The 26,996-nt window shown below is 51.5% G+C and overlaps 1 protein-coding gene across 1 annotated transcript in view; it reads left to right on the top strand.

Moving 5' to 3' along the window:
- The window catches only part of ZFHX3 (zinc finger homeobox 3), a 248,141-nt gene that overhangs the window by 184,291 nt on the left and 36,854 nt on the right, over positions 1–26,996 (top strand). Inside the window, exon 5 of the mRNA XM_047792856.1 lies at positions 16,637–16,744. Coding sequence (XP_047648812.1) covers positions 16,637–16,744 — 108 coding nt within the window. The remainder of the gene's footprint in view (positions 1–16,636; positions 16,745–26,996) is intronic.

The raw sequence follows: 26,996 nt of genomic DNA, 5'->3' as shown, positions 1-26,996 counted from the left end.
AGGGCACGGAGCTTCTTTAGATGATTACATTTGCAAAGTGCATTGAAATTCATTTACATGGAAAGGCCATATGGTTTCAGAGAACGGATGTGCAGAATGGTTGGTGGCGAGTTTCTAGGTTGGAGCTGTGGCCCTTCTGTGCCTTGAGCCCATGGCCCCATCTTGGCACTGTCCCCTCACCTCCTCAGCGAGGTGCTTTGGCCCGCGATGGTCTGATGGTACTAGTGGCGTATGGCTGTCAAGGCTGTCCACGTGCTGCCCGCATCAAGGGATGGTCCACGTTTCCTTTCTCCTCTTGGCGTTTCCTCACCAGTGCCAGCTCCTCTCCACTGCCCGTAAAGGGAAAGGCTCAAGGAGATGTTATCTTTATCTGCATTTATATATTACAGTACACCTGCTTGGAGAACTACAGTAGCCTGTTTGTGAGAAAGCCCTCCTGGGGCAGCCGGGTAAGCTTTGCCAGTTGCCCCCCGCCCCCCCAGCCCTCCTTCCCGCACAGCCCTCTGCTGTAGGGGATGAGCAAGGACCCAGTCCATCCCAGATTCTACCTCACAAGCAGGGTGGTCAGTCTGCGGCCATTTCTGCCCAGTAGGAGGGGTGCTGAAGGGAAGCTCCTTGTTCTGATTTTCACACAAGCACCTTACATATCAGCATTGCCCCTGACCGGAGGTGGGCTTGTAGGACCTGTGGGAACTTGCCCCTGGGATCCCCGTCTGAGCTCGTCTCTGGGCCAGGCCCGTCGCCTGTCTTTGCACTTGCTGGTCTGGAAGGGCTCTTGTGCTCACAGCCTCACTTCGTCCAGGTCTGGGTTTCCGTGTCCCCCTGCGTGAGCTTCGTCTATGAAATAACCCCGGGATTCCTTTTGTCCCCTGTGCCTGCTTGATTGTCCTCCCCTGTCCACTTCCTTACCTATGTCCAGTTGTTCAGCTGCTTTTCATCTGTCTTGTTCCCTCACTTCCTGCCTACCTCTGCCCCAGGAGAGCAGGGGCCTTCCTGTCCTGTTGACAGCTGTGTTTGGTGCCCAGAGCAGGTGTTCCGTGGAGACGCCTCGTGTGGGTGAGTAGCCGTTTAGCTGGAGCAGAAGTGTAGCTTCAACAGTGGAGGCCACAGCTCTGAAGGGAGTTGGTTAAGAGCATGAGCCTTGGCACCAGCGCTGTGGCCTTTGCTACTACTTTAACCTTGCCGAGTCTCAGTTTTCTCATCTGTGAAATGGGGGCGATGATGGTACCTGCTCCAGCTGGGTGATGATTGTATTCCTGCCGTTATGATTATTACTAGGTAATAATGGCCTAAGCAAGTGTAGGCTTCTGAGGGGCCTGGTGTTGGTTTGCATGATCAGGCTCTTGGCAGAAGGATTTTACCCAGGCAGGAGAGGAGGCACGTGGCTGGCATTTTGCTCTGATCAGTCCTGTTTTGCTATTCCCGTCCATTTTCTGTATGCACTCGAGGCACTTGTGATTGTATCAAAGAAAGCAGCACCCCAGGCCAAAGGCTGCTGGGGTGAGACCAGGGTGGCCTGAGGTGGAGTGTGAGAGCGCCCCAGGGGTGGGGTGGGGCAGAGGGTCAGGGGAGACTGGGGAGCCCATGTCAGCTGGGTTCTGGACCAGGGGTGGCTGCAGCCTGGCCAGCCCAGTGGGCAGGTGGCAGGCCATCCCTGTGCATGTGATTACTTCATTACGGAGCCTTTCATTGACTCGGCTGCACTGCAGTGATGAACTAAGACTAGGACAAGAGCACATAATTGAGGGAAATAAATTCCCATCACAGGCCTGGCTGCAGCCAGAAATAAGTGTTCCCCTCTGGGCGTGAGCGTGTGTGTGAGTGGATGGGGCTGGGGGGTGGGTGTTCACTTCTTCCCTGGGTGCCCGTCCCCAGCCCTCCTTCCCTCCCGGCACCTCCCGGGTGCTGGCTGCAGGCCCAGAGAGCAGCATCCTTCCAGACCTGCCTCTGTGTCCCCGGCTTGGAGCCCGGCCTTCCGCGCCAAAGTCCTTTCATCACCCTGAGGGACGGGAACCTGTCGGGGGCCCCACCTGTTCACACACCTGTTCTTTCTCTCATTCAATCCATCTACCCGAGTCCGTTTGTTTGTTCACCTTCACTCCTGTCTGCACGCTCTGCTTAGATCTCCGTCAAGACGGAGAAGGCAGCTCTGGTGCTGCCCTTCTTAATTGAAATCGCATTTCATTCATCTGGGAAATGAGGCAGAGGAGGGGGCGGGGCGGTTTTCCACGGCAGCTGATTCGACAGAGGCCAGGCTTGAAGATACCAGTGCCAAGAGTATGAAGCCCAACACACGATCTTGAGAAAGAATTTCGAAGCCAAAGCCATTTGCATAAAACTAAACTGAAAACCACATAACCAGCCACATGGCTTTAACCACCATACACACAAAAATCCTACTGTAGTGCATTTCCTTAAAACCAGGAAATGAGTGGCTCAGGTCACCAGAGCCTCTGAAGCTGGTCATTACTAATCAGTTGTTTACAGCAAAGAGATTTTTTTTTTTTCTCCCCCAGTGTTTTCTGGGCCTTAGAAAACATTTCCTGGAATCCTGACTGAAGTCAGTGTGTGCCGTGGGCTGGGGAGACACGTAGGGCTGGGAAGCAGGTTGCCTCAGTTACAGAGAAGCATGGGTGGCGTGCAGGCAGAGCAGAGAGAACTGGAGAGCCCTCACTTGACACCCTCTGACCTCAGCCAGTGGAGCTGAATGCTGGAGAGCCAGGGCTGAAATTGCAGTCACTTTAGATTATTTGGAGCGAGGAGAGTCTGGGAAAAAAGGGTCTGTTGACTACAGGAAGCTGAATTCTTCCTCTGCTGAAAAGCTTATTAGTGGAAGGGGAAAAGCAATTACTTGGCTTTTGCTAGTTCTCTGCGGCAGGGATTCGGGGTGGTGGCGGCCCCTCAGCCCTCACCCTGGATCTGAAGGATCTCTGACAGGCCCTGCCCCAAGCCACTGGGGTGATACCACTGGGCTCCCCTCCTCCAGAAAGGGCATGAAGGAGGTGGGAGGAGATTGAGAGAGAGAAAGAACGAGAAAGAGGGAGAAGGAGAGAAACAGGGGAAAGGAAAGAGGCAGGCTTGGCCTGTCTCTCTCTTTTTTTTTTCCTTTCTAGGGCCACACCCACGGCATATATGGAGGTTCCCAGGCTAGGGGTCCAATCGGAGCTGTAGCTGTCACCGGCCTCCGCCAGAGCCACAGCAACACGGGGTCCGAGCCTCATCTGTGACCTATGCCACAGCTCACGGCAGCGCAGGATCCTTAACCCACTGAGCAAGGCCAGCTGTTGAAACCACGTCCTCATGGATACTAGTGTAGTTCGTTAACCCCTGAGCCACGACGGGAACTCCCAAGGCTTGGTCTGTCTTTAACGTGATGGTTTTACTTTGGGTACCATGTGGCCAAGGGCAGGAAGTTATCAGGGTGTATTTGCTTAGAAACATGGATATCTGGGTCCGGAGGGACTAGTTTTTTTTGGTGCATTTTTGTTTGGGTGAGCCCATTTTTGTCCAAAAATGGGTTTATCTTTTGTCTCAAAAGGTAAACCATAAGTTGCTTTAAACAGCTATGGTACCACCGTTAGAACCCATTTGCTGCAATATCAGAGCTTTTTTTTTTTTGTCTTTTTAGGGCTGCACCCACGGCATGTGGAGGTTCCCAGACTAGGGGTCGAATCGGAGCTGTAGCCGCCGGCCTACGCCAGAGCCACAGCAACTCGGGACCCGAGCCGCATCTGCGACCTACACCACAGCTCACAGCAACGCTGGATCCTTAGCCCACTGAGCAAGGCCAGGGATCAAACCCAAAACCTCATGGTTCCTAGTTGGGTTCCTTAACCACTGAGCCACGATGGGAACTCCTATCAGAGCTTTAATGGATGAAAATTCCCCAGGAGCCAGCGTGCAGGGAGCAGGGCACCAGGCCTCACCTTTTAGGCTGCCCGTTCCTCCTTTCTGTGCTTGTCTGGCTGCGTGAGTGTCATCTCGACCACTGGTTTCCTCTGCGGCTGGTGCCCCTCAGCCTCCTTTGGACACCCTCCTTTGGGCTGCCTCACCGTGTAGCCTTGAAACCCTCCCCTTCTCCAGGCCCTGGGCCCCTGATCGGTAGAATTGAGGTGCTTCCGGTCCCCCAAGTCCTTCATAACAAAGGCAGATCCCTCTGATGACCAGGTGGCTGCAAACAGCCATTTTTTCTTAACGTCGCTTTTGACTCGTGTTCATGCTTTTATGCCTTCTCCTTTTGCTTTCATGCCTGTGTCACATATTTACATTTACATCCTTTTATATTTTCTGCAGCACACAAACTTCTCATTCCAGCACCTTAATGGGTCAAGCTAAACTTTACACACCTCGATTTTTTTAGTCTATTGACCCATTTGTCTTTCTTGCCTTTGTCTCGTGCTTCAATTTATTTCTCTTTAAGGCTCAATTTTTGGTCATTTCCCTTCTGCTGGAACAATTCCTGTTCTTTCCAACCTATCACCAAAGTTTCTCAGAGGTTGAGTCAATTCGCAGATGAATTCTTTCCAAAAATGATCTTTTTTTCCCTGCCGTTAACATATATTTAATTTTAAGATACGCTCTTACCAAGGTGGGGTTTTTAAGGAAAGTTTCTCGTGGGATACTATCTTCATCCTCCTCCTTACCCCTCCTCCTCTTTTTATGTTTAAAGTTATTTGTTCAGTGACAAATCATCGGACCATCTCAACTTTAAGATCGCCTTGCTTTGGGTTTGCTTTTGGTTCACGCCTTTGGCTTGTTTTACTGCTTTCGTAGCTAGAACTCTCGGCCTCATCAGATGAAGCAAAATATTTCACTGGGTGTGAGTTTCCTCTCCTTCTTCTCTCTGCTTTGGGTCCATATTCACTCTGAATAAGGTGCCCACTTTTGGAAGTTCGGGGAAGGTTCTGATGGAACGATCTCCCTGTTGAGTGTCTCTGGTACTTTCTCTGGTTGGAGTAGACACACAGAAGAGCTTAACCATCCAATATTGTTTCTTTAAAGCGTAACCGTGTGCTGCACACTTCTGCAGCTCCATCTTTCCTAACCGTCTGACTCTGTCCCTTTCTGCCCGCGTCCCCGATGACTTTCTCTTTTCACGGCCACATCTTCTGTCTGTCGGGTTTCATGCGTGGGTTGTTGGCGAATGTTCCCACCATGAAGGAGAAGGGTGTGAATTGAGAATTCAGTTCTTTGTTTGCCTTGTTGATCATGACTATGTTTTTGTGCCTTGAGATACACGGTGGTGTATAGATTTGGGGAAGTAGACTGGCTTCCTTGCTTTTCAAAGGATACTAGTCTCTTCTTAGGTCCGAGCAACATCTCACGGGAGGAAACGGTGAATAGATTTATACAAGGTCCTGAGGCTGAGACTAAATCACAGTTCGTAGCCCTGGCAGATTTGGGGATGGGCTGCTCTCCACAGCCAGAATCACTGAGAGGACAGATGTGTGTTGGGGGCAGGGGTGGGGGTGGGCAGCGGCGAGTGGCATCACTTTGTGAAACCGTGGAAAAGGACCATTGTACAAGGTCCGCATTTTAAAAATGCAGAGGCTTTGCATTCAACCATTGGCATAACCTCAGAAGGTTTTAAAAAGGGGGAGGAGATCCAAGAGTTTTCTTTCCTCCCTCTGGGCACAGAAGAGCCTCACAAGGTGCACGTTGAAAATGACCACAATTGAGGGTGTCCATCTGCTTTTTCTCCCATTAAGGCAGGACAGCTCGTGAACATAAACCTTCGGATTTTCCCTGTGCCTGAGCTTCCTGCTTCCCTTTCTGTGCAGTTTCCTAGGAAATGTCAACTAAAACAGGTTGCTTCTGCTGCCTAGTTGTTTCAGACTGAAGCGTGTTTGGGGACTTGATGGTGTTGGAGACCGGCCCAGCTTTCGACGTTCCACGTGGAGGCGCATCCTCAAATGTCTGGGGGTGGGGGTGGGGTGGGGTGGGGTGTGACTGCAGATGCTCCAGGCAGAGGCAGGGCGCTTTGCCACCTGCACCAGACAGAGAACGCCTGGTAGGCACCTGAGGACTCCCAGGGCACTCAAAGACTCTTTTCTGGGCCACCGCCAGGTTCATGTGCGTTTCCAGCACTGCATTCTGGGACGTGGGATGCTGTTACATATGTGGTGACCGCTGTGCATGCTTGGGTCTGGCCGAGGGAGGGAAGGTTTAGCTGGCGCTTTTCTGGGTTACAGAGTCGCCTGGAATTGGCCTGATGTCTGTTTCGCAGATCTGGTTTGGAAAGCGTAAGCCTTTGTTTGTGCTTTGTTTTTATGAATCAGCGTGTTTTACCAGCTGTGCATATAAGTGGCTTATGATCATGCAGAATGAAGCTCATTGACAGCCAGCTCCTCACGCTGCTGCCCACTGATGGGAGGAGACTGGCATTTGTGCCTGTGCCCCGTGCTTCCCGGGCAAAGCTCTCTCCGTAATGGGCTGGAGACCCCTTTGGACAGTGTGGGCAGCAGAGTGAGGCCCCAAAGGGGCTGGGAACTCGAGCCCCCTCATTTGTGTGTCATACGACTCAAACCCTTGGTGTCATGCTTTTACCTTTCCTGGGTCGAGTGCTGTTTGTTTGGATGGCCAGAAACAAAATGTTCACCTGTTTCTTTTTCATTTCTCTTTCTTGCATGTCCCAGCCCCCACGATTCCCTCTTTCCCTTCGGCATTACTGCATCCTGTCTCCCCTGCACTGTAGTCCTCGGTTCTGCACGGCCACTACCTGGCCCCCTCGCCTTCTTTGCTCTCATTCCGGCATAGACGGCATCCGCTGGCGCTGGCGGTCCTGTTTCGAGAGCCCTCCCACAAGGCTTCACTCCCACCCACTGGGCTCTAATCGTCATCCTGTAGTGTTCCTTCTGTCACATCCCCTTCCTTTCCTCTGCGCCTTCATTGTATGGAGATGCTTGAGTACACTGAGAGGACTGCCTTGCCTTTGTTTGTCACCTATGTGTTTCCAACATTTTCCAAGTACAAATAAATGAGGAAACACATCTGAGCTTTTTGATTTTTTTTGCCCTAAGTGTAAGATCGCTCTCTGACAAGCCAGGTCAGTTTGGACTCGGAAGGTGACACCAGGCTTCTTTAATGGAAACTGTTAATTTTTTTTTTTTTATTTACTCTCTTTCTATCACTCATGTGTGTTTATCTGTCTTGTCTTCTCCCCTCCAACCATGGAAGCCTGGCGGTGTTTATTTCCAGCAGGGTGTTATTGAAAGACAGATGCTTGTAGGGACTGCTCAGGCCTCACACCTGGAATGTTAAAAAGCTTTCAGGCAGATCTGTTGAGTTGAAAAATGTCCCTTTCTCTAAGGAGGGGGGACGGGGGGGGGTGGTACCCCGTCTGAGAGGCTTCCTTCCCCCACCCACCAGGTGGTCGTGACCCCTAGTTCTGACGGTCCATCCAGACCCCTTAGGTACTGCTTTCAAATCCGCAGAATGGTTTAACTGGTGAGCGAGCTTCTGAGGCCCTTTCTCCTCCACCAAGACCTTCCTCCTCCTCCCCCTGCCTCTTCTCGCCTCTGCCGATCAGATTTTCTGCCTTTAGGACGTTGCCATTTACTCTCTGCTCTCCTCTTTCTCAGTGGCGCCCTGAGTTAGAATCATTATTTTCCTCTGCAACTTTCTTTTTAATGGAAGGCGGGGGCGTGGGGGTGGGGGGGCACCCTTCTTGGTTTCAAGGACCTTCTATTTTGCTCGCCTCTCCTTTCCAGTACATTCCAGTTTGGCGTGAGGTTAAACTGTGCAAAATACCGTTTGAAAGAAAAGGAGGAAAAGAGAAAGGAACTTGTCAAAATGCATTTGTTAGATCACGTTTTAAATGAAGTACAATTGAAGGTAGTTTTTGTCCAAAGAAAGGAAAACCCCCTGCAAATCCGCTGAGCTCCCAGCGAGCGAGCCTCCTTCGTCGTCGCCCTGACATTGAAGTGTAATTTTTCATGGTTATTTGGACTGGAAAATGGGGGGGGGAAGGGGAGAGATGGGCCTGCGATTATTTCCCATAAATGACAACACAATCACATCACGCTCCGCTACAAACATGCTCGGGGAATTTGCCTTTTTTACATTTCATGTGTGGAAGTAACAGCAGCAATCACGGCTCCGTAGAAATCCAAGGGAATTAATCCCCGCTGAATCCAGTGTACTGCGAAGATCTGGGACAGGGCTGCCTTTCTGGCGTAGCGTGGATTCTGAAACCATTTCAGGGCCGGGTGTTTGTATTTTACAAACTGGAACTCACATCTTTCAGTTATTTAAAAAAAAAAAAAAAATCTTCCTGGGACTAGCCACCAGGCGAGTCAGCGACATATTTTGTTCCGTTGTGCTTTGTCACCACACGCTGGCTTTCATCCTTTCTGTGTTTCTGCAGGGGGCAACCCAGGTGCTTTTGCTGAGAACACAGATAAATGGAACCGGTTGCAATACCGGCTCTAGGCGTTTCCTCCCTTTTTCTCCTCTCGTGACCCCCACCCACCCCCTTAATTCCAGCATGGTTTTGACAAATGGTTCAAATGACCAAGTGGCCTTGCCCAGGAGAGGAAAAATGGCAGGACCCTGGCCCTGCGTGTGACAGGGCCGTCTGCGCAGGAAGACAGCTCAGAGCCGGGCAGTTTGCTCTGGGAGGCCCAGGCCGCTCTCTCCTGCCCACGCTCACGTCCACGTCCAGGGGTGGATCTGAGCGAAAAGCAGCCGCGGAGGCCCCCAGCCCCAGGCTTGTCTCCTGGCCGCCAGCCTGGCTTGCGCGGGCTGCAGCGTCCTGGGCTCCCTCCTGCCGCACCAGCCCCATTTTTCTTGTTTCTATAAACAGTGGCAAGATCTTCAAATATACAAAAGCATAAATGGTCTCTATTCTCCAATTAGTCATTTTAATAATACCCGATGTTGCCTTCGGGGTGTTGATTCTTTGAGCCTGGTGCCGAAGCCAAGGCGGTGGGATGGGGGCCGTGAGAGGGGGGCGGTGGGGGCGCTAGGGGGAGGCCGCCTTCTCCGCGGCCCCCGGCGCGCTGTCCGGCCTCCACTGCCTGGCGCGCTCTGTCTAGAAACACCCGGCGCCACCGCCCAGGAGTGTTCGTTTAATGCACACCTCGTGGTAAAAGGAATCCTCGTGGTAAGATGATCACCGAAAAGGACCCAGCGGGAAAAGAAGGCGCTGTTGGCGGGCAGAGTGTCTGATGCTTTCCCAGCTCCAGGTCCTCTCCCGCTCACCTCCTCTTCCCTCTCCGCGGACTGAAAGTCGTTTTTATAAATGTCATCTTCGGGCAGCCAGTTGTATTTAAAACATCTGATTAGCACTTTGGTCACTTTAAAATAAATAAATAAAAGCCCCCTGGGATGAGATTATTCCCTGTGGGGGCACCAGGCTGAGCCCTGATGGTTCACTGCAGCTGGGGAAGGGTCCTGGGCAAGGGGGCCCGGCCTGGCCTGGCCGAGAACTCAGAAATGGGAAAGATGGAAGACTGAGGCGGCCTGGACAGGGAGACCTACCTCTGCCCTCCCTGCTCTGTGCCCCAGCCCCGTGTGAGCGTTTGGAGCGGCCGGGCCAGGGGGGAGTGTCTGAGACCAGAGTGCCTTTCACGCAGTGCCCTGGCCTCTGTTAGTGCACTGGGGGCCTCGGGGCTGCTGGAAAAGAAAGGGCATCTTATCCTGAGAAGGTAGGACGATACTATACCTCTGAGGACTGAAGGAATGTGCCAGCCTTGGAGTCCCCCACCCCCCGCCTGCTCCACCCTCCAGCCCCACTCTCATGCCCCCCCCCCCCCGCCCTGAAGGTTTCCCGCCAGGACTGTGATGGTTGTATCTCTGAATGTCTCGCTCACATGGTGGATCTGGGTCCCAGGCCCTTCATCCGTGATTTGGCTTATTCCTCAGTTACTCTGCCCCGAGTTATGATGTGGAAACCAGAATGGACAAAGTTCACCCACAATTAAAAATCATACTCAGATGATGACCCACAGTGAACTTCCAGGTGGGTCAGTTCCCGACCCTGTGCACACGGTGAGGATGTGCAGTCACCTTCACCATGATGCCAAGTCTAAGGACCGGTGTGTTCAGAGAATATAGTCTGCACGTGTGGTGAGCAGCAAGCACCTGGATTTACGGGCAAGGTTCTGGGACGGTAGTATCGCCAGTCACAGAACCTAATGGCTCAACGCAACCTCTCAGGCCGTTCCCAAGCCTGAGGCAGGGCCAGAATGACACCGTTGAGCAAAACCACAGCGTCAGTGTTTGAGGAGAAGGTGTTGGGAAAGTGTCCGGAAGTCACTGTGCCTTTGGGGTGTCGCCGACCTGCAGGTGCCATTCAGGGAGATGGTGCTTGCCGCACCATTATGAGGGAGAAGAGCATAGTTAGGGGCCTGCCGCCAAGCGTGTGGCCACAAGCGCCACCACCATTCCCCCTACCCTCCTTGGCCTGGAGAGCTGTGCCGAGTGGGGGACCCACAGAGCTGTCTGTCCGTCCGCATTGCAGACCATATCCTGTCACACGTCTCAATTGTAGCAGAATTTGCACGCACCGGATCTGATTCCGAATGAGCGCTGCAGACTTTCGCCGTCATCTTTCATATTGGAGGATTTGCTTTGACCTCTATTTGCAAAAGAAAGCCTGCGTATTTTGTAGAAAATGTCCAGCCATTAGAGGTTCCCTGCGGATGACAGGAGGCCGCGAGGATCGGGCCAGCTGGAGCCCTCAGCCCTTGTTCTCCAGGGGTGCCCATCAGCACTGCGAGGGGACAGCCAAGGGACTCGACACTGAGGGTTAGTTACAGGAACAAGAGGACCAGACGCAATTATGGCAAACCTCCGCTGCCCACCACAGAGGCTGCAGCCAAAGGGGCCGCCACCCTCCGTGTCTCCTCCTGCCGGTCAGAGTGTGCCGGGCCTTTGCCGCCAGCTCCGGTGGTTGTCCTTGGTTAATTAGGTTGAACATGGAGAAAGGAAAAGCTTTAACCCTATCTTCAAAGTGAGCAGATTGGTTATTTTGTTTTTCAAAGAAGAGGTCCGATACACAATTAAAACTTGTTTCTGGTAAACCTCATTCCAGGAAAGATGAGCTTTTAACAAAAGGCTTTTGACAGCTGCAGGCTATTTCATTTTTTTTAATGCCGAATGAAAAATCAATACATTTTTCTGGGTTATACATATTCAGAACGGGCCTGATATTTCCATTATAATGGAAAGTGGGTGTCTGTGCACATCTCGCCTGTCAGAGCTGCACCGCCGCATTTTCCAAGCCACTGCTAAATATTTCAAACCTGATTTGATTGTGGTTCATGACAGCTAATGTTTCTCGGCTCTTGAGCCTGCCGACAGGCAGACGCACTTTAGTTCACTCCCCGCCCTCAAACGCTGCTCCCCCCAAAGAAAAAGAAAGAACAATTTCATTCTTCAGGGATCCCAGATTAGTGTATTATTTAAGTCACATGATCGCCTGAGCCTTGCGTGCACGACACCCGGTTCGGGTTCGTAGGAGAATGTCCAGATTTCTATCACCAAGGCCCAGCAGGAGTCTTGCCAGGTTTGGGAGGCGGTTTGACTGAGTCTGCATCATCCTGTCCGGAGTTAGGAGCGGTTCGGACTAGCCTAAGCCCGTGATGGACTCTCCTTCCGTCAGGTCTGTGATTTGTAAAATACACCCCATGGATGCAGCCCTCGGCCCTCGTTATTGGCTGCACAGTATCCTTTTCTAGCAGCCGGCCCATTTTCTTGGGTGACTCGGTCAGAGAGTGGGCGCGGTGGTGGCGAGTAACAACCTCGTGCCGATGCCACCTTTGTTTTTGCTTCTGCCTCGTGCTCTTTCCACAAACCAACTTCCAGGTGGTCAGTGAAATTGTTGCAGACACCGCCCCCACCGCCCCCCAGTGGATGGACATCCATCAGGGGGTGCCAGTTGGCCCATGGTCCTCCTTCACCACACATGGGCAAACCACGCAAGTCCCCTTCACCGCCAGGAGGAGTAGAAGGTGTGTTAAGAGAACATTTAGGGAGTTCCCGTCGTGGCGCAGCAGAAACAAATCCGACTAGCAACCATGAGGTTGCAGGTTCGATCCCTGGCCTTGTTCCGTAGCTTAAGGATCTGGCGTTGCCGTGAGCTGTGGTGTACATCGCAGACGTGGCTCGGATCTGGCACTGCTGTGGCCAGTGGCAACAGCTCTGATTGAATCCCTAGCCTGGGAACCTTCATATGTCGAGGGTGCAGCCCTAAAAAGACACAAGACCAAAAAGAAAAAAAAGAAAGAAAAAAAGAGAGAGAACATTTGGCATTTGTGGGACATAAAACTGCCTTAACTGAGGAGAAATCTTCTGGAGCCGTGGTATCATCACTCCAAGACCTAAGCTGCCCCAGGAGCCCTTCCCTTTTAGACGGAGTGCCTGCTGAAGTTCTTACACCTGAGGGCTCTGCCCTTACCCGGGAGACGGGAGTGGGCACCAGTGAGTGCTGTCAGGAGAAGCGGTTGTCAGAAAGAGAGGGTGATGGAAATAGATTTTTTTAAAGGCCTTCAGCCTGTGTTTTACATGGAAATTGAGGGCAGAAGGGACACCAGGAAGACCTCACACCTATTCAAGATTTGCTTCTATTTCCCTAACCCTTTAATGTGGAAGTACATCCAAGTAGGAGCAGTGCCCTAGTTTCAGGGCTACTGTAGGGTGTATCCACGAAGTAGGTGTCTGCGGCGGCCTCGAGGGGAGGTTAGAGGTGCCCCCTCTGGAGTCTTCTGAAGGACAGACCTTCTTGTGAGATGCACTGGGCCTCCCTGCTTCCTGCCAAGAACAGGGCGTGGGGAGCAGAGGTGACTTGCTGACCCAGGCCCTGGCTGTGCCCCTGAGAAGGCCTTCCTGGTGGGTTCTGGCTGGGTTCTGATACGGGGTTCAGCTCTTTGGGAAGAAGATGGTTTTGAATTGTGTTTCTTGGCCTTCAGAATAGCACGGGGGCTGTTGTATGTATTGCGGAAGGAAAGTGACTTTGTCTTCCGAGGAAGAGGATTTTCCACATAAACCTGGATCCACATCCATCAGGTTTTTGCATGTTCTCACCATCTGTCAGTAGCTGATACTACAGAGGAAAAAAAATTGACTTCTCTGATGACCCCAGCCAGTTGCCACTGACTTCACTGGGGGGAAATGCATTCTGTGATCTGTGGGGAGAAAAACCTCCCCTGTGCGGCACTCTCTGGGCATGTGGGTATCAAATGAACATCCCTAAATGGAGCCTGGGCTACATACCAGCCCCAGGAGCTCAGAGCATGGGCGCAGCTGTTGCGGGGCTGGATGCCATCCTGCTCCCGGTCCCCATGTGTTTCCAGGACAGGGAGCCCCAGGTCCTGTCTGCAGGTGCCTAGGCCTGGGTCTTAGTGAGGTGGCTGTGAGGCTTGGGGGACCAGTAGAACATCCCCTGCCTGCAAAGCATTGTGGGCCCGAGCTGTCCAGACGAATTCATAGTTTATATCTCTGTTTTTAAATCATTTCTCTACCTTTATTGGTATTCAGAGCTCACAGTTTTCTGGTTACTGTCAGCCTGGGCTTTCATCCATTTTAAAGAGCTATTTTTCCTCTTGCTGTTGATGATGATGGTATAAAGACAGATGGTGTAACTGCTTATGAATGTCCTATTTTATTTCCCCAGGACCAGACAGTTCACTTGAAGACGTATATTATTTCCACATGCTCAGGTTAGGCGGCCCAGACGGTGTCTGCCTCCTGTGGCGAGCTGCCCTTCCAGGCCTCGCCATGCAGAGGGCGACACCTGTAGGTCACACTTGAAACTGCAGGGAAGCACCTCCTGGGCTGAATGGGACCTGGTGTTCTCGCAGGGTGAGGATCTGCATGTAAGCGAAGCTGGCTTGTCCAGGCGTTTCTCAGTTGTTCCTCATTCCACCAAGCACACAACACCTTTTTGGCGTCTAATATATTAGAAATGATAATATTAAATCTAAAAACTAAAAAGAAGACGACTCGATTTTTCATTTCTCTATTTTGCTTTGTAGGGCCGCACCCGCGTTATATGGAGGTTCCAGGCTAGGGTCGAATCTGAGCTCCAGCCGCTGGCCTACACCACAGCCACAGCAACGCCCGATCCGAGCCGCATCTGCGACCTACACCACAGCTCATGGCAGCGCTGGATCCTTAACCCACTGAGTGAGGCCAGGGATCGAACCTGCAACCTCATGGTTCCTCGTTGGATTCGTTTCCACTGCACCACAGTGGAGCTCCTGATTTTAAAATCCTTAAGGAAAATGGCGAGGGAGGGGAAGAAGGAGAGAAGTAAAAGAAGTTCCTAAGTTTACCCCTGTCGTCTCCCCTCGCACTGGAGCTCAGCTGCCTTCACTTTTCTGCGTGTAGCGGGGCCAGGGCGGAAGAAAGCCAAGACCCACGTAGGCTCGTAGAATATGGGCTCCAGGAGTGTCACAGAGTGCCATGCGGGTTCCTTGCGCCTTGCATGAATGATGAGCTTATTCCTCAGGCTCTGTCTTCTGAATAGATTGGTTTGGAAAGGTTCAAAGAAGTGGGGTCAGTGCCAGAGTGACCACGAGTTCTTAACGCTTGGCTTGAATGGCTGCAGCCCGTGTAACACACGGCAGAGAGACACTGGCCTTGGAGATGCCCCGCCCCCGTGGGTAACTCCTCCCTGCTCTGCAGAGCAGCACCTCCAGACACTGTCCATCACAACAGCGTATTCCCTGTTTGGTAGGCGTCAGACTGCCTCCATCTAAGGTGCTGATGTTATGTGTGTGCGCCGGAGAGGAGGGCCCGTGAGCCATCGCTTTGCATAATCGCGTTTGGTTAGTGTATGGGTACTTAGAGGTATTTTGTATCATAGGATGTGTTAGGGCAAATGAGTATATTTTAAGAGACCTAGCTGCTTGGGGTAGACCCAGTTTAATAATACTGATTGAATGCTAGTATCCGCATTCGAGGATGGATTTTATAATAGAGTGTGGAACAGGTTTATCAAAAGCCTAAACATGTGCATTGAACATCCTACCTGGACATAATTAAGATGGGGTAACTTGCTTGTTACTGCTCAACTAGCACTTTCTATGGGTATTTTTCTCCCCTAAAGGATACGGAATGTTCACGTGGTGCTGTATCGCCGATGGACCTCAGATCAAAGCTGCCTGATCTTTCTCCATTCGAACTAAGGGTGGGCATGGGGAGACTCGATGGTAACTTTCCTGTGCACTGAGGCAGGAGGAGACCTAGACGTTCGGTGTAGGAGCCTCTTGGTGGGGCAGAGGAATGATAGGCAGCATCTTCTCTCGTCCGGGTTCCCCACGGCTGCCTCCTACCTCCCCTCTCGGTGGTCATGAAGACGTGTTCTCTGACCCCTAGTTCAGTTTTCCAGTTCTTGGACTTCTAATGACTTTGGGGGAAGAGGTAGGAAAATCTGGCTCCTAATAGATACTTTCTTCCTCAGATGTTTTGTAAACCCTCTGAGGTCAATTTACTTTGAACTCCTTTTACTTCCTTTGTGAGATGAAATTTCGAAGCCATTTTCTGGTGGATCGGGGGGCACTACACCTGGAAATGTTGCAAAGTAGAGCCGGGGCTAGAGGGAACTAGGGCGACATTGAACATAACCCCGAATCCCATCATCCCTGGTCCTGTGGCTCTGACCTCGATCTCGTGCTGGCCGTGGGCGGCAGACGTGCGCGGCAGGGCCTCTGTGTCTCCACCCAGGAAGGTGTGCTCTTCAAAGTCTCCCCCAAAATATTTCGTCATCAACCCACTTTGGTTTGCCTGGCTTACTCCTCCTCTCAACTTGCTCTTAATGAATGCTTTAGATAACCAGTCCAAAGGGCCAGGGAAGCCAGAGAGAAAGTCTCACTGCCTCTCCCTCGGCCTCAGAGCGTCTTATCCTCCTCATCCCCACTTCAGCAAGCCAGTCGCATTTTACTTTGTGATTAATTTAATGTTGGAAACAATGGTTCTTCTTCGTTCCCTCAAGCCACATGTGCAGCGATGGAGAGAATTTCCTTGGTTTGTTTTAAGCCCGTGCTGGGTAAAAAAATGCAGGGGCTCCAAAATGGACATGTAGGATTCCAATGCCCTTTTTGTCCCTTTTCTCTGCAAATAGAGCTTCTCGCCATTGCTGCCTGGCATGCCCCCAGATGTCCACATTCTAGACCTCTTCCCATTGCTGTGGTCATGGCACTGAGACTCTGTGACTCTTCAGAATATGAATGACTGTAAAACCTCCCGCCACTGTCTGGCACATGTGCAGGCACCGTGAGACCTTATGAGGGTCAAAGATGGGGTTGCATCTAGTTTAACGCCAGTCCCCAGTGCCGGTGGAGTTAGGCAGGACGCTAACATGGGGCTCCTTTTTTGCATGCAATTTCAAGAACTCGGATGGAGTCATCTCTTCAGCAGGATTGGCTTTTCAATGAGAAAAGCTCCAATGAGGCATCCAGATTCCATCTGGAAATACCTGATGTCCGCACATCTAGGGCGAGTCGCAGTCTCATACCTACGAGCGGGGAAGGGAAGTCCCCACTCTTACCCTTTCAGGGGCCGCTGGGAGGAGAGGGGGCCAGGCGTCGGCTGCCTGCGTTTTGTGGTCGGTACGTCTTTGGAGTAGAAGCCAGGAGTCCTTCATCTTCTGTCTGCTTTTCATCCTTGACATTTTGTCTTTCTTCTCTTTCAGAAGAAGCCATTGAAGATGTTGAAGGGCCCAGTGAAGCGGCTGCTGACCCCGAGGAGCTTGCTAAAGACCAGGAGGGTGGAGGCGACAAGGACCAGAGCAAGTGGACAGGTAGAGTGTGGCTGCCCTGCAGCTCCAGCGCTTCCTCCGCTGGAGGAGCCAGGCCCCGGGGCCGCGGGCGGGCGCGTCCTTCCTCCACCCGCGCCAACCTGGCTGCTTCCGTGCAGGTGGGAGACGGGTTTTAGTTTTGCTTTTCTCATTGGTCGTCTTCCTTCTCCTCTTAATGTTAGAGTAAAGAGTTTTTTAAAGTTTTGTGAGAGGCCCCCGCGCCAGCTTGTTGGTCGTCACCCAGGTGTCTGGCTCCGTGCCAGGGGCCGCTGTGTTTTGAGGTGGCCTTGCCAGCCCCACCTCCCTGTTGCTCTTTTGCCCTTGGTGTGGTTCCTCCTCGTGGGAGGTCCAGGGCCTGTCCCACCGCTTCCAAGCCTGGCTCAGGGATTCGTCACGTGGCTCTTGATGGGTGTCACCCCGGAATCTCTCAGGGGGAGCCGTGGGGGAAGGGGGCCTCATCCTGCCTCTGGGGCCCTGGGCAGCCTCTGCATGTTTTGGTGCCCTCCCTTGGCCTCTGAAATGCACCCAGAGGGGAGCCGAAGGCCACAGAGCCTGGCAGGAGGGTGGCTGACCAGAAAAAGTTGAAGAAGTCAGGAGAGCAAGTGCTGTTTCTGGCAAAGCCAGTGTTAAGAGACGCGGGGAGTGGCCCTCTCTCAAGATGTGGCATTTGTGCATCTCAGGGGCGGGGGGGGGGGGGGGGGGACGACTGCTGCAACTAAGAAGAAAAGCTTTGGCGGTTTTTTTTTTTTTTTTTTTTTGAGGAGCAGCAAGGTTGTTTCTGAGAAGACTTACCTGGACAGAGAAGTCTCCCAGAAACCACCACAAGAATTAGAGGAAATGATATGTCAGGCAACAGCAATTATTTTATTTGGTTAACCTAATTCTTACTGCCTTCCACTATTAAGATTGTAATAGTTTGATTTTCTTTTTTTTTCCCTTCTTTTTTTTTTTTTTTTTTTTTTTTTGAGAAAATATTTACCTTCTGGTGTCCATATTGGTTGGGCCTTTGTTACTTTTCCAGGCATGCCTGTTCTTAAATCATGTTCAGTGTTGGCCTTTGCTATTTAAACAAGATACAGAATCTTGGAGAGAGGCCAGGGGAGAGCAATGAAAATGACTGAAGGCTGAGAAATACTGCCCCTGAGAAGAAGCTGAAAAAATGGGGGCTCTTCCTTCTAGAAAAGAGAAATCCGAGAGGCAGGGAAATAGCATCCAGGTGTCGGGAGGGGCCACGTCACCTGCTGGGCCGCTGCTCTGCTTTTCCTGGGCGTCCCTGTCACCGAATGCGCAGCCCGTCCATGCTGCTCATCGTCCCCTTTTGAACCGGGGTCTGTGGTGTCCGGAGGCCTGTGCTCCACCTCGTGCGGAGGGCCAGGGCCGAGCCCCTAGGGCATCTGGAAGGAAGGCCCAGGCAGCAGAGGATGGGTGTCCGTGCTCGAAGGCCCTGGGGTGCGAGGAGAGTCCACCCGGGTTGCTTCTCGTGCCTTGGGATCCCAGCCTGTGCTGCAGTCCTGAGATGAGATCGAAACAAACGTTGCAGACAGCGGTTTAACACATCTGCCTGGAGGACGTGCGCCGGAAGGCGGATTTCACAGGCGAGGTTTGGAGACAGCGTAACCTTCCAGGCCAGTCGGGGCTTTGTTCTCACGATTTGGGTGCCTGGCTTCTCATCCTGCTTCGGCCACTTGCGCTGTGACTGCCTCGCTCGCCGTGCCTTTCTGTGCCTCGGTTTCCTCACTGGAGCTGGGCATTGAGAATGGCCTGCGTCCTGCCGTGAGGGCTGTTTGAGGGTGGGAAGCTTAGAACAGTGCCTGGCATATAGTGACTCTGTGTCAGGAGGGGCTTTTGGTTTTGTTTTAAGTTTAGATAAATAAAAGGATGAAAAGCAGAGGCAGTTTCTCTCCCAGTCCTCCTTTTTTTTTTTGAGAAGCTGAGGGGAACGTAGAAGGATTTAGTGGGATTGTACAGGTGGTATGTGATATATGTGTTTGCTGCATTCTGCATGCTAAGGACACGAAAAAAACAAGAAGTGGCTGCCATTTGAAACGCTCCTACTGTGTGCTAGGCTCTATACCGGACACCTTGTATTTGCTTGTCTAACTCCTACATCAGGTTAGGGCAAGCTTTGGTGAGGAGGGATCAGTGAAATCTCATTCCGAGTGTTTATACTTCAGTGGGAATGTGTCTTCAGCCCTGGCAGACGTGCCAGGCAGTCAGGAACCTGCACAAAGACTTAAAAGGAGCACCCAAAAGAAGAGTGTTGAATAAAGCTCAACTTTCTCATTTAAGCAACTGGCCGTACTTAAGCTTTCTTTCTAAAGGATGGACAGAGAATGAATAACCCCGAGATGCATCTTGCCAGTTGCACAGTGGTAAAGAGAGAAGGGAAAATTCTTCCTCGACTCCTGCCAATGATCCTCCTTCGACCTGAAGAATAATTCTGTCTATATTGTTTGAGTGTCTAATGACAGGCTTTATTAAGGTAGTCGGGCTGATGTGATCTTGGAATCGATACATGTGCCAGCAGCCTCTCCTGAGCTTTCTTTGGGATCCTTATTAGTATTTTGTATTAAAAAAAATCTGCATTTGTTCCATTTATTCCCTAAATTGAGCCGTTCCTGTCTGATTAAATGTGATGGGGAGTGCTTCCTCCCAGCAAATAAATAAATAGTGATTTCACAATTTGTACTGTTGATTAGTGGCTGCTCAGGATGCAGATTAATAATATTTCAAATGGGCCTGGATAATTGGCATTTTCTCAGCTATTGATTATGTAGTTTGGGGGTTTCTGCAGGAATGGATAATCTTTACTAAAATTTTTTTTGTCGTTTATTTTTACATTGAGTTAGGACTCCTGATTTCCGTTTTGATGGAGGTTGGTAATGGACCCTCTTTGGGTTTCCTTTACTTAGGAGTCAGATCTTTCACTTTGAGTGGCAGCAAGGATAAGCAGCACAGTGACTTGAGTCATGGCAGCATCAGTCCCACAGTCAGTGGTCCCTACCACATGCAGGGCACTGGGCAGAGTTCCACCGGTCACGGGTCCCTTGAGATTATGGGCCTTGCTTTTAGGAGACGTAACGCGCGGTCCTGGGGATTTCAGGACCGCCCGTGTCTTCTAGCAGTCTCGCCGTGGGTTGGTGCTGTCCCATGGAACTTGCTGTGTCTGCGCTGTACGACATAGTGGACACTAGCTGCACACGCTGCTGAGTACGTGCCGTGCAGCTAGTGCCACTGAGGAGCTAAATTTTAAATTTTATTTAATTTTTATGAATTTAAAGTTCCGTGATCTGTGGCTTGTGGCAGCCGCGTTGGTCACTGCAGCAAGAAATCCTCAGGAGCAAAGGAACCTTGAAAGAATATGTCGCAGGTCCATTACACTTTCCAGTTGGAGTTAAGGCTACGCTAAGCTCTAACTCCTTGCCAGTTCCTATGCTAGTGTGTCACACCTGCCCCTCCCAGCAGGGCACAGCCACACATGCCACACAGCTAGTCTCGGGTGCACGGGTACTGATCTCTGTAGCCCAGGGGCCTGCAGTTGGGGCTGGCGAGGGGAGAGGGGGCTACTGAAGCCAGGGGCAGTTGCACCTTCATCTCTTGATACTCACTTGCTATGGTTTTCTCTGTGCTGGGCCGTGAGGACGAGGTGGGCTGGCCCTGCTTCAGATACATGATTTCATTTGATTCTTACCCACCACTCTGTGGAAGAGGTGCTGCAACGAACGGCCCCCTCACCCCCTCCTGCCATTTTGCAGATAACTAAGTGGAGCTGCCAGAAGGCATAAGACGTGTTCAAGTTTGCATACGGGCTGTCCCTCTTGGGGCAGAGCCCTGGCTCTCACCAGGGCCCTACACCACCTCTCCAAGAACGGAGTTTTTCAGTCTAATCATTTGATTGAGTTTTCATCTCCATCCTGAGTCGAGAGAGTAGCACCCTCCCGAGGTCGTGCAGTGCCGAACCGTAACATGACAGCCACCTCTGTGTTGGAAATGCGTGGGGCCGTCAGCCATGCACCTGCCTTGCGGTACGTCTGCATTGTGCTGCCTGAGAGCAGGTTGGGGAGGTGGAAAGACCTCTCTAGATGTGGACTCAAGAAGCCCACCCGTTAGCAAGTGGCCTTGGCCTCTTGCAGCCTTGGGTGCCTCCCCTCCAAAACCTGGACAAGACACACCCACCAGCCTAGGCTGAACGGTGGCACAGGGACCGAGCCCTGGGTAAACACTTCAGGGTCCCATCTAGTCAAGGCAAGTGTAAAGCACCCTTGTGGGCCACTGGAGGGTTCAGGAAGGTTCTTTGAAGCAAGACCTCTTCCCTCATGCGCAGCCATTTCCACCGTCCAGCTGCGTGCTTTTCCTCTTTTGCAGTGTGAAAGTGCTGGCGTGTTCTCGTTCAGCCGTGTGGATTTGAGTGTGCGTGTTCTGGACTGAAGAGCCCCCAGTGTCGGCAACGGAACAGTAATTAATGTAGTGATTATCCAGTCAATCATTAATTGGTATAAATTAAGGGCTATACAATTAATGTGATGCTTTATCACCAATAATGAGGGGAAAAAACTGAACTCTTGGCAAAAGAATCATAGCAAGATGGTTATTTAAATCCTACAGCCAAGGTGGTTTCCAGCCACAGAGCACTAAGCTGGGTCTAGTTAAGCTAATTTGAGACAAGATGACCCGGGGGTACAGGCGCTTTAAAAAACAAACAAACCAACAACGATGGGGCAACAGTCCAACTTCCAATGACAGCGTGATAATGCTTCAGAAATCCCGCACGGACGTCCGTGTTGGTCTTTTTTGCAAAAGTTTTGAGTCCGCCTGTTGTAGTTTGAGCGTGACGTTTCAAGGGGAATGGCCTGAAGGGACTTTCTTTTATTAATTTTTTTAAATCCACGGTGCTCACCTCACACAGAGCAATTAGTGCAGTGGAGCGTCCCTGATTTGAATCTATGGAAGATTGCTGTTGAAGGAGGTATTAATGGGCTGGCAGGGTCTGGGCGACTGTTGGGGAAAAGTGTGTTTATGGAATATGGTGCTGGCAGGCATGATTTCAATCGGATTTGACATGTTTAACATAAATGTATAGTGTACGGCTCTTGCTGCGTATGAATAATTCCTACAGCCCCACTGCCTTTCTAATTACTGAGGTTGAAAAAAAGCAGGTCAGGCACATCCTGGTGGAAATCTATTACCAGCCCTCCCCCTCTTCTCGCCGTTGTTTACAGCTTTGTATAAATCGGGCTGCCATTGTGGGGGAACAGAGCGCCTGAAATGGAATCTGCCACAGAGAAAGGAAAGGGGCTGAAAAAATACTTAAAAAAAAAAGACAAAAGACGGTACGTGCGGAGAGGGAAGCCAGAGCTCCCTGTTACGAGCGGCTCAGATGGCGCTGCATGACCTTAGTCCCTGGACCTCAGTTTCACAATCTGTAAAGCGGTAGGTTTGGACCAAACGGGTTCTTGCAGTTCTGGAACTTCTTAAAAACAGGTTTGGGGGTTCTCATCGTGGCACAGCGGAAACACATCCGCCTAGGAACCACGAGGTTGTGGGTTTGATCCCTGGCCTCACTCGGTGGGTTAAGGATCCAGCGTTGGTGTACACTCTGGTGTAGGTCACAGATGCGGCTTGGATCCAGTGGTGGTGTGGCTGTGGGGTAGGCCGGCAACTGCAGCTCCAGTTAGACCCCTAGCCTGGGAACCTCTATATGCCACGGGTGCAGCCCTAAAAAAAAGCAAAAAAAAAAAAAAAGGGTTTGGAGGAGGGATAGTTGTACCATAGTGTGGACTGTGGGAGAATATTGATTTTTCAGGTCACAGTGCTCGAAACTTGCAAGGCTTTCCTGGATGTCTGGCCAATGGAGACGGGTGGGTCAAGAACCCGCAGAAGGAGTTCACACGGGCCCTGGAGACTTCTTCTGGGAAGGTTGGACATACCCCTTAGTGACAGGGACCCGTGCTTCAGGCATCAGAGCACTGCATGCCTCACCTGGGCCAGTGACGTGGGGCCCATCACACTTGTCACAGCCCAGTGATGAGGACCTCGGTGCAGGAATCTTTGAGATGCCACTGGGTGCCTTTGAGTGGCTCCCCGTGTCCCCACCCTGTCATTGGCCAGAAACCAGGCCATTCCCTGCATCTACAGAAATCAGTTTGGCCTTATTCTCTGCCCTTCTGGAACTGGCTTCCATCTTTCCACCTCACCTGAAAGTCACTTTGTCTTTGCAGTAGGGTACGTGTGAGGGACTGCCGGGAGCCTGGCTGGCATGCCCCTTTGTGGTTCACATTCTTGCCAACGGAAACCGGTTTGGGTTTTAGGTTTTCACACACAGGTGGGAATTGTGCAGCTAAGTCAGCTTTTCCAGAGTCCCCTTGTTCCCCACCCTCCCTGCCACTCCCCGTCGTTTTTTTTTTTTTTTTTTCCCCAGGCCCCTTTCAGTATAACTGGGCTGCTTAAGTCACTGGAGGCAGAATTCTGTTTCACAATTGAAAACAAACCATGTGAGCTATTTTTATGTGGTGAAGGCGAACTAGAGGGTATGGCGTTTATCTGGACTTGCCTGAATGCCAGTAATTCGGAAATCTTGGCTTTGAGAATTTATATCGTGAGAGAGATGGGCACCACCTCACTGGAGCACATATTTTTTGGTGCAGATAGTTAATGAGATTGTGGGATATGCCAAAAAAAAAAAAAAGTAGTCAGTAATTGGAATTCACCTTCTAGAAGAGACATCATCCGCAGTCATACAGCTATGATAACGGTGTCCTGAGAACTATCATCGAGGTATAGAGGGCAGTGAAAATGCAGATTCAGGAGCAAATTGTTTTTCATACCTTACAGATTCGCATATTGTTCCCGCCAAGGGGCGCTGTTCATCGTCCTTGCGTCAGTTCAGGCTTCGCTTTGGTGCTGATGCGGGAAGCGCCTCATGATTGGGATCCTGATCGTGATTTCCAAACATGCTGTGGCGCCTTGCGCACGGGACATCAGAGCCTTTTCGTTAGGCGCTCACATTCTTCCCGGATCCAGCATTATCTTTATTTAGGAGGCCGGAGGACTGAAACACATTGGTGGGAAACGCCAAGGTGTCCGATTTGTGATCAGACCACAGTTTGCCTTCCGGGTCGGGGTGAATTCCCCAGATGATAGAGCTGAAGAACGCGGGACGTAGTCGCTTTATCTTCCTGTATCACGATTGGAGAAGACTTGAGAATCCTGTTTCTCTGGTTGTCAAACAGTTTTCAGGGCCATGTGGCGTTCACTCATTTTAGTGTTTTGTTTTAACAAGTTTTTTGTTTGTTTGTTTGTTTGTTTGGTCTTTTTGCCATTTCTTGGGCCGCTCCCACGGCATATGGAGGTTCCCAGGATAGGGGTCGAATCGAAGCTGTAGCCGCCGGCCTACGCCAGAGCCACAGCAACGCAGGATCCGAGCCGCGTCTGCAACCTTACACCACAGCTCACGGCAACGCCGGATCCTTAACCCACTAAGCAAGGCCAGGGACCAAACCTGCAACCTCATGGTTCCTAGTCGGATTCGTTAACCACTGCAGGAACTCCTATTTTAACAAGACTTTTACTTTTTTTTTAGAGCTATGTCAGGTTTACAACAAAATTGAAAAGGAAGTACAGAGATTTCCCCTATATACCGTCTGCCCCACCACCCACAGCGACCCCCACTCTCAGCATCACTCACCAGGATGGTACTTTTTTTTTTTTTAAACCAATGATGAACCTGCATGGATCCATCATAATCATCCAAAGTTCACAGTTCACCTTACGACACACTTTCGATGTACGTTCTGTGGGTTTGGACAAACGTACAATGACATATATCCTGGATTATAATGTCACCCAGGGTATTTTTATTGCCCTCAAAATCTTGTGTGCTCTGTCCATCTCTCCCTAACCCCACATTCACTCACTTTTGTCATCTCCAGCACCTAGCTAGTGCTGAACTCTGTTTCAGTGTCTCATTAGCAATCAGTTGGTAAAAGAGCATGACCATAAAAGCTTTCAAGTCCAAGTCATTCCACTCTCTGCTTTATGGAAATCCAAACTCACCATGGGGTGAGTTGGATTCTTCCATGCAGGTTTACAGAAAAGGCAAATTCAGAGTGTCTGTGCTTGTCCTAAACACCAGGCCTCTCTGCTCAGTCTGTAGTTTCATGGCCACACATGCACCGTATTATTTCCCGGAGATACTTTGAAAGCCGACGCTGCAGGCAGAGAAGTTGGAGCTGCCACCGTGTGCTAGACTCTGGTGGACTTCATGTGCCTGATCTCTCTTGCTCGCCTCCCAGACACCCTGCGACCAGTGCTGTCCTTGTCTGTCTGCGGGAAGAAGCTGACCGTCCACCATTGTCGTTGAAACGCTCAAGGTCACACAGCGGAGACTTGAGCCAGGCTGTGGCAGCTCCGCTAACCACTGTGCCGTTTCTTAGCAAGGGGGGCGGATGCCTTTGTGTAAAGCGAACTTGGCCGGAGCAAGACAGGAATTGGCAAGGAGCCCCTGCAGGTGCGCTCAAACCCTCCCCCTGCCCACGTCCCGTCCCATTCACCGACGGTCCTGGGCCTTTGGGGGTGGTGAGCAAACTGAGCGAAGGGCCTCCGTGGAGCATGAGATGGAAACTTCACTCCCCGTGGGCCACACCCTGTCCGCAGTGCACACAATCCAAGAGGAGACATACGGTTGCCAGTCTTCTTGGTACTTGGAAACCTCCAGGGGAAGACGAGAATTTTCCCACTGAACAGGCCCACTCAGGGGGCCTGTGTGATGCCTTTGTCCCCAGCACAGATACTCCTGTCCAACCCGGACACGCGAAGAGAAATCCTTGGCGGGTCTCGGGGAAAGTTGATGTGCTGGGAAGGGTGCTGGGAAGTTCCGCCCAAGGTTCTTCGTTATCTGTCACCTTGCTGGACCCCGATCGGAGGCCTTTGTTGTCACAAAGGCCGTTTCACTCTTAAAATTTAGTGCAGTATTTTATGAAGATAGGTTTGGAATGGAGAAAAAACTGGAAGCGTTTTCTTATATTCTAGACCCCAGGAGTCTGTGCTGTGTTGGGGCTCAGAGGCCCTAACTAACCTAATTAATGTTTGATTCGATAGGGACAGGATGAGCTTCTGCTAATTAACCGTGGCCTGGCCCCAGCGTGACCCGTATCGCCCCTTGTTTTGACCTACATCTCACACCTCTGGACTCATCCCTGTGACTTCAAGTGTCGCTAAGGTCCTCCCCGTTGTAGTTTTTTCCCCAAGTCCATGATCGTCACCGTCCTGTAATGAAGCCAGAGGGCGCAGTGGTCACGCAGACCCCGACGTAGCCCCCGCGGAGGCCCTGTCCTCACAGCACCCGGTGACCACCTCGGCAGAAGGTGTCTGTGCACAGCCTTGGAGGCTCTGCCAGGGAAGACGGGACACTTGGGGGAACTGACAGGAGGCCAGAGACAGGCAGGCTGATTTGGTGTCTCAGAGTGAGGAATCGGGTCGGGGCCTCTTTGGTCCCAGCTCATGGCACAGGCCGGGCTCATGGTGGGTGGGTGCCCAGTGTTTCCAAGTTACTAAACATACTGACAGCTGATGTTGGCCCAAACGAGGCAGTGGCTGGTGGCTCTGCTTTGACTGGTGTTTCATTCATAAACCTGACACTGAGGGAGCAAGGTGCCTTGAATCTGAATTGCGGGATGGCCTTTGGGGAGCTCCAATCAGTGTAGTTAAACAGCCTTATGCATATTTCAACAAGGAATTAGTACAGCAGATTGATGCCTCTGATGTGGAGCTTAGCACTGTTTTTTCCCCAAAGATGCAGACAAGCAGCAGCCGCCACCCGTCCGGACGGGCCCGCCTTCCCACCTTGGCTGCTCGCTGGACAAGCACGACGTGATTCCCTGTTCCCAGAACAGTGACTTGTGGCCACAGAGGCCCGTGTGGGTCTCCCCGTCCCCCCGACCCCAGGGCTAAAGCAAAGGGAACCTCAGGCTGGTGTGGCCTGCAGGTGCCAAGGCCTGGCACCAAAAAGATGCTTTCTCCTTGTGCAGAGAGCAAAGAGCCCAGGAGGTATTTGCCCTTTTCACAGAGGTTCTCCAGGCCACGTGGAAAGAACGAGACTTCCATCAGCAAGGCGGTCTGTCATTACTCTGCATTACACGCTCACAGAACACGTGCAGGTTATTCCTTCTGAATTTCTGGGCTTTGAAAATGTATCTGCGTTGGTTGCAAGCAGCCTGGTTCCCTGAGGGACAGCCACATTTAATCTTTCACCTTTGGC

Source organism: Phacochoerus africanus, chromosome 8, assembly GCF_016906955.1.
Source record: "Phacochoerus africanus isolate WHEZ1 chromosome 8, ROS_Pafr_v1, whole genome shotgun sequence".
NCBI lineage: Eukaryota > Metazoa > Chordata > Mammalia > Artiodactyla > Suidae > Phacochoerus > Phacochoerus africanus.
This window is presented reverse-complemented; position numbering and strand designations above follow the sequence as displayed.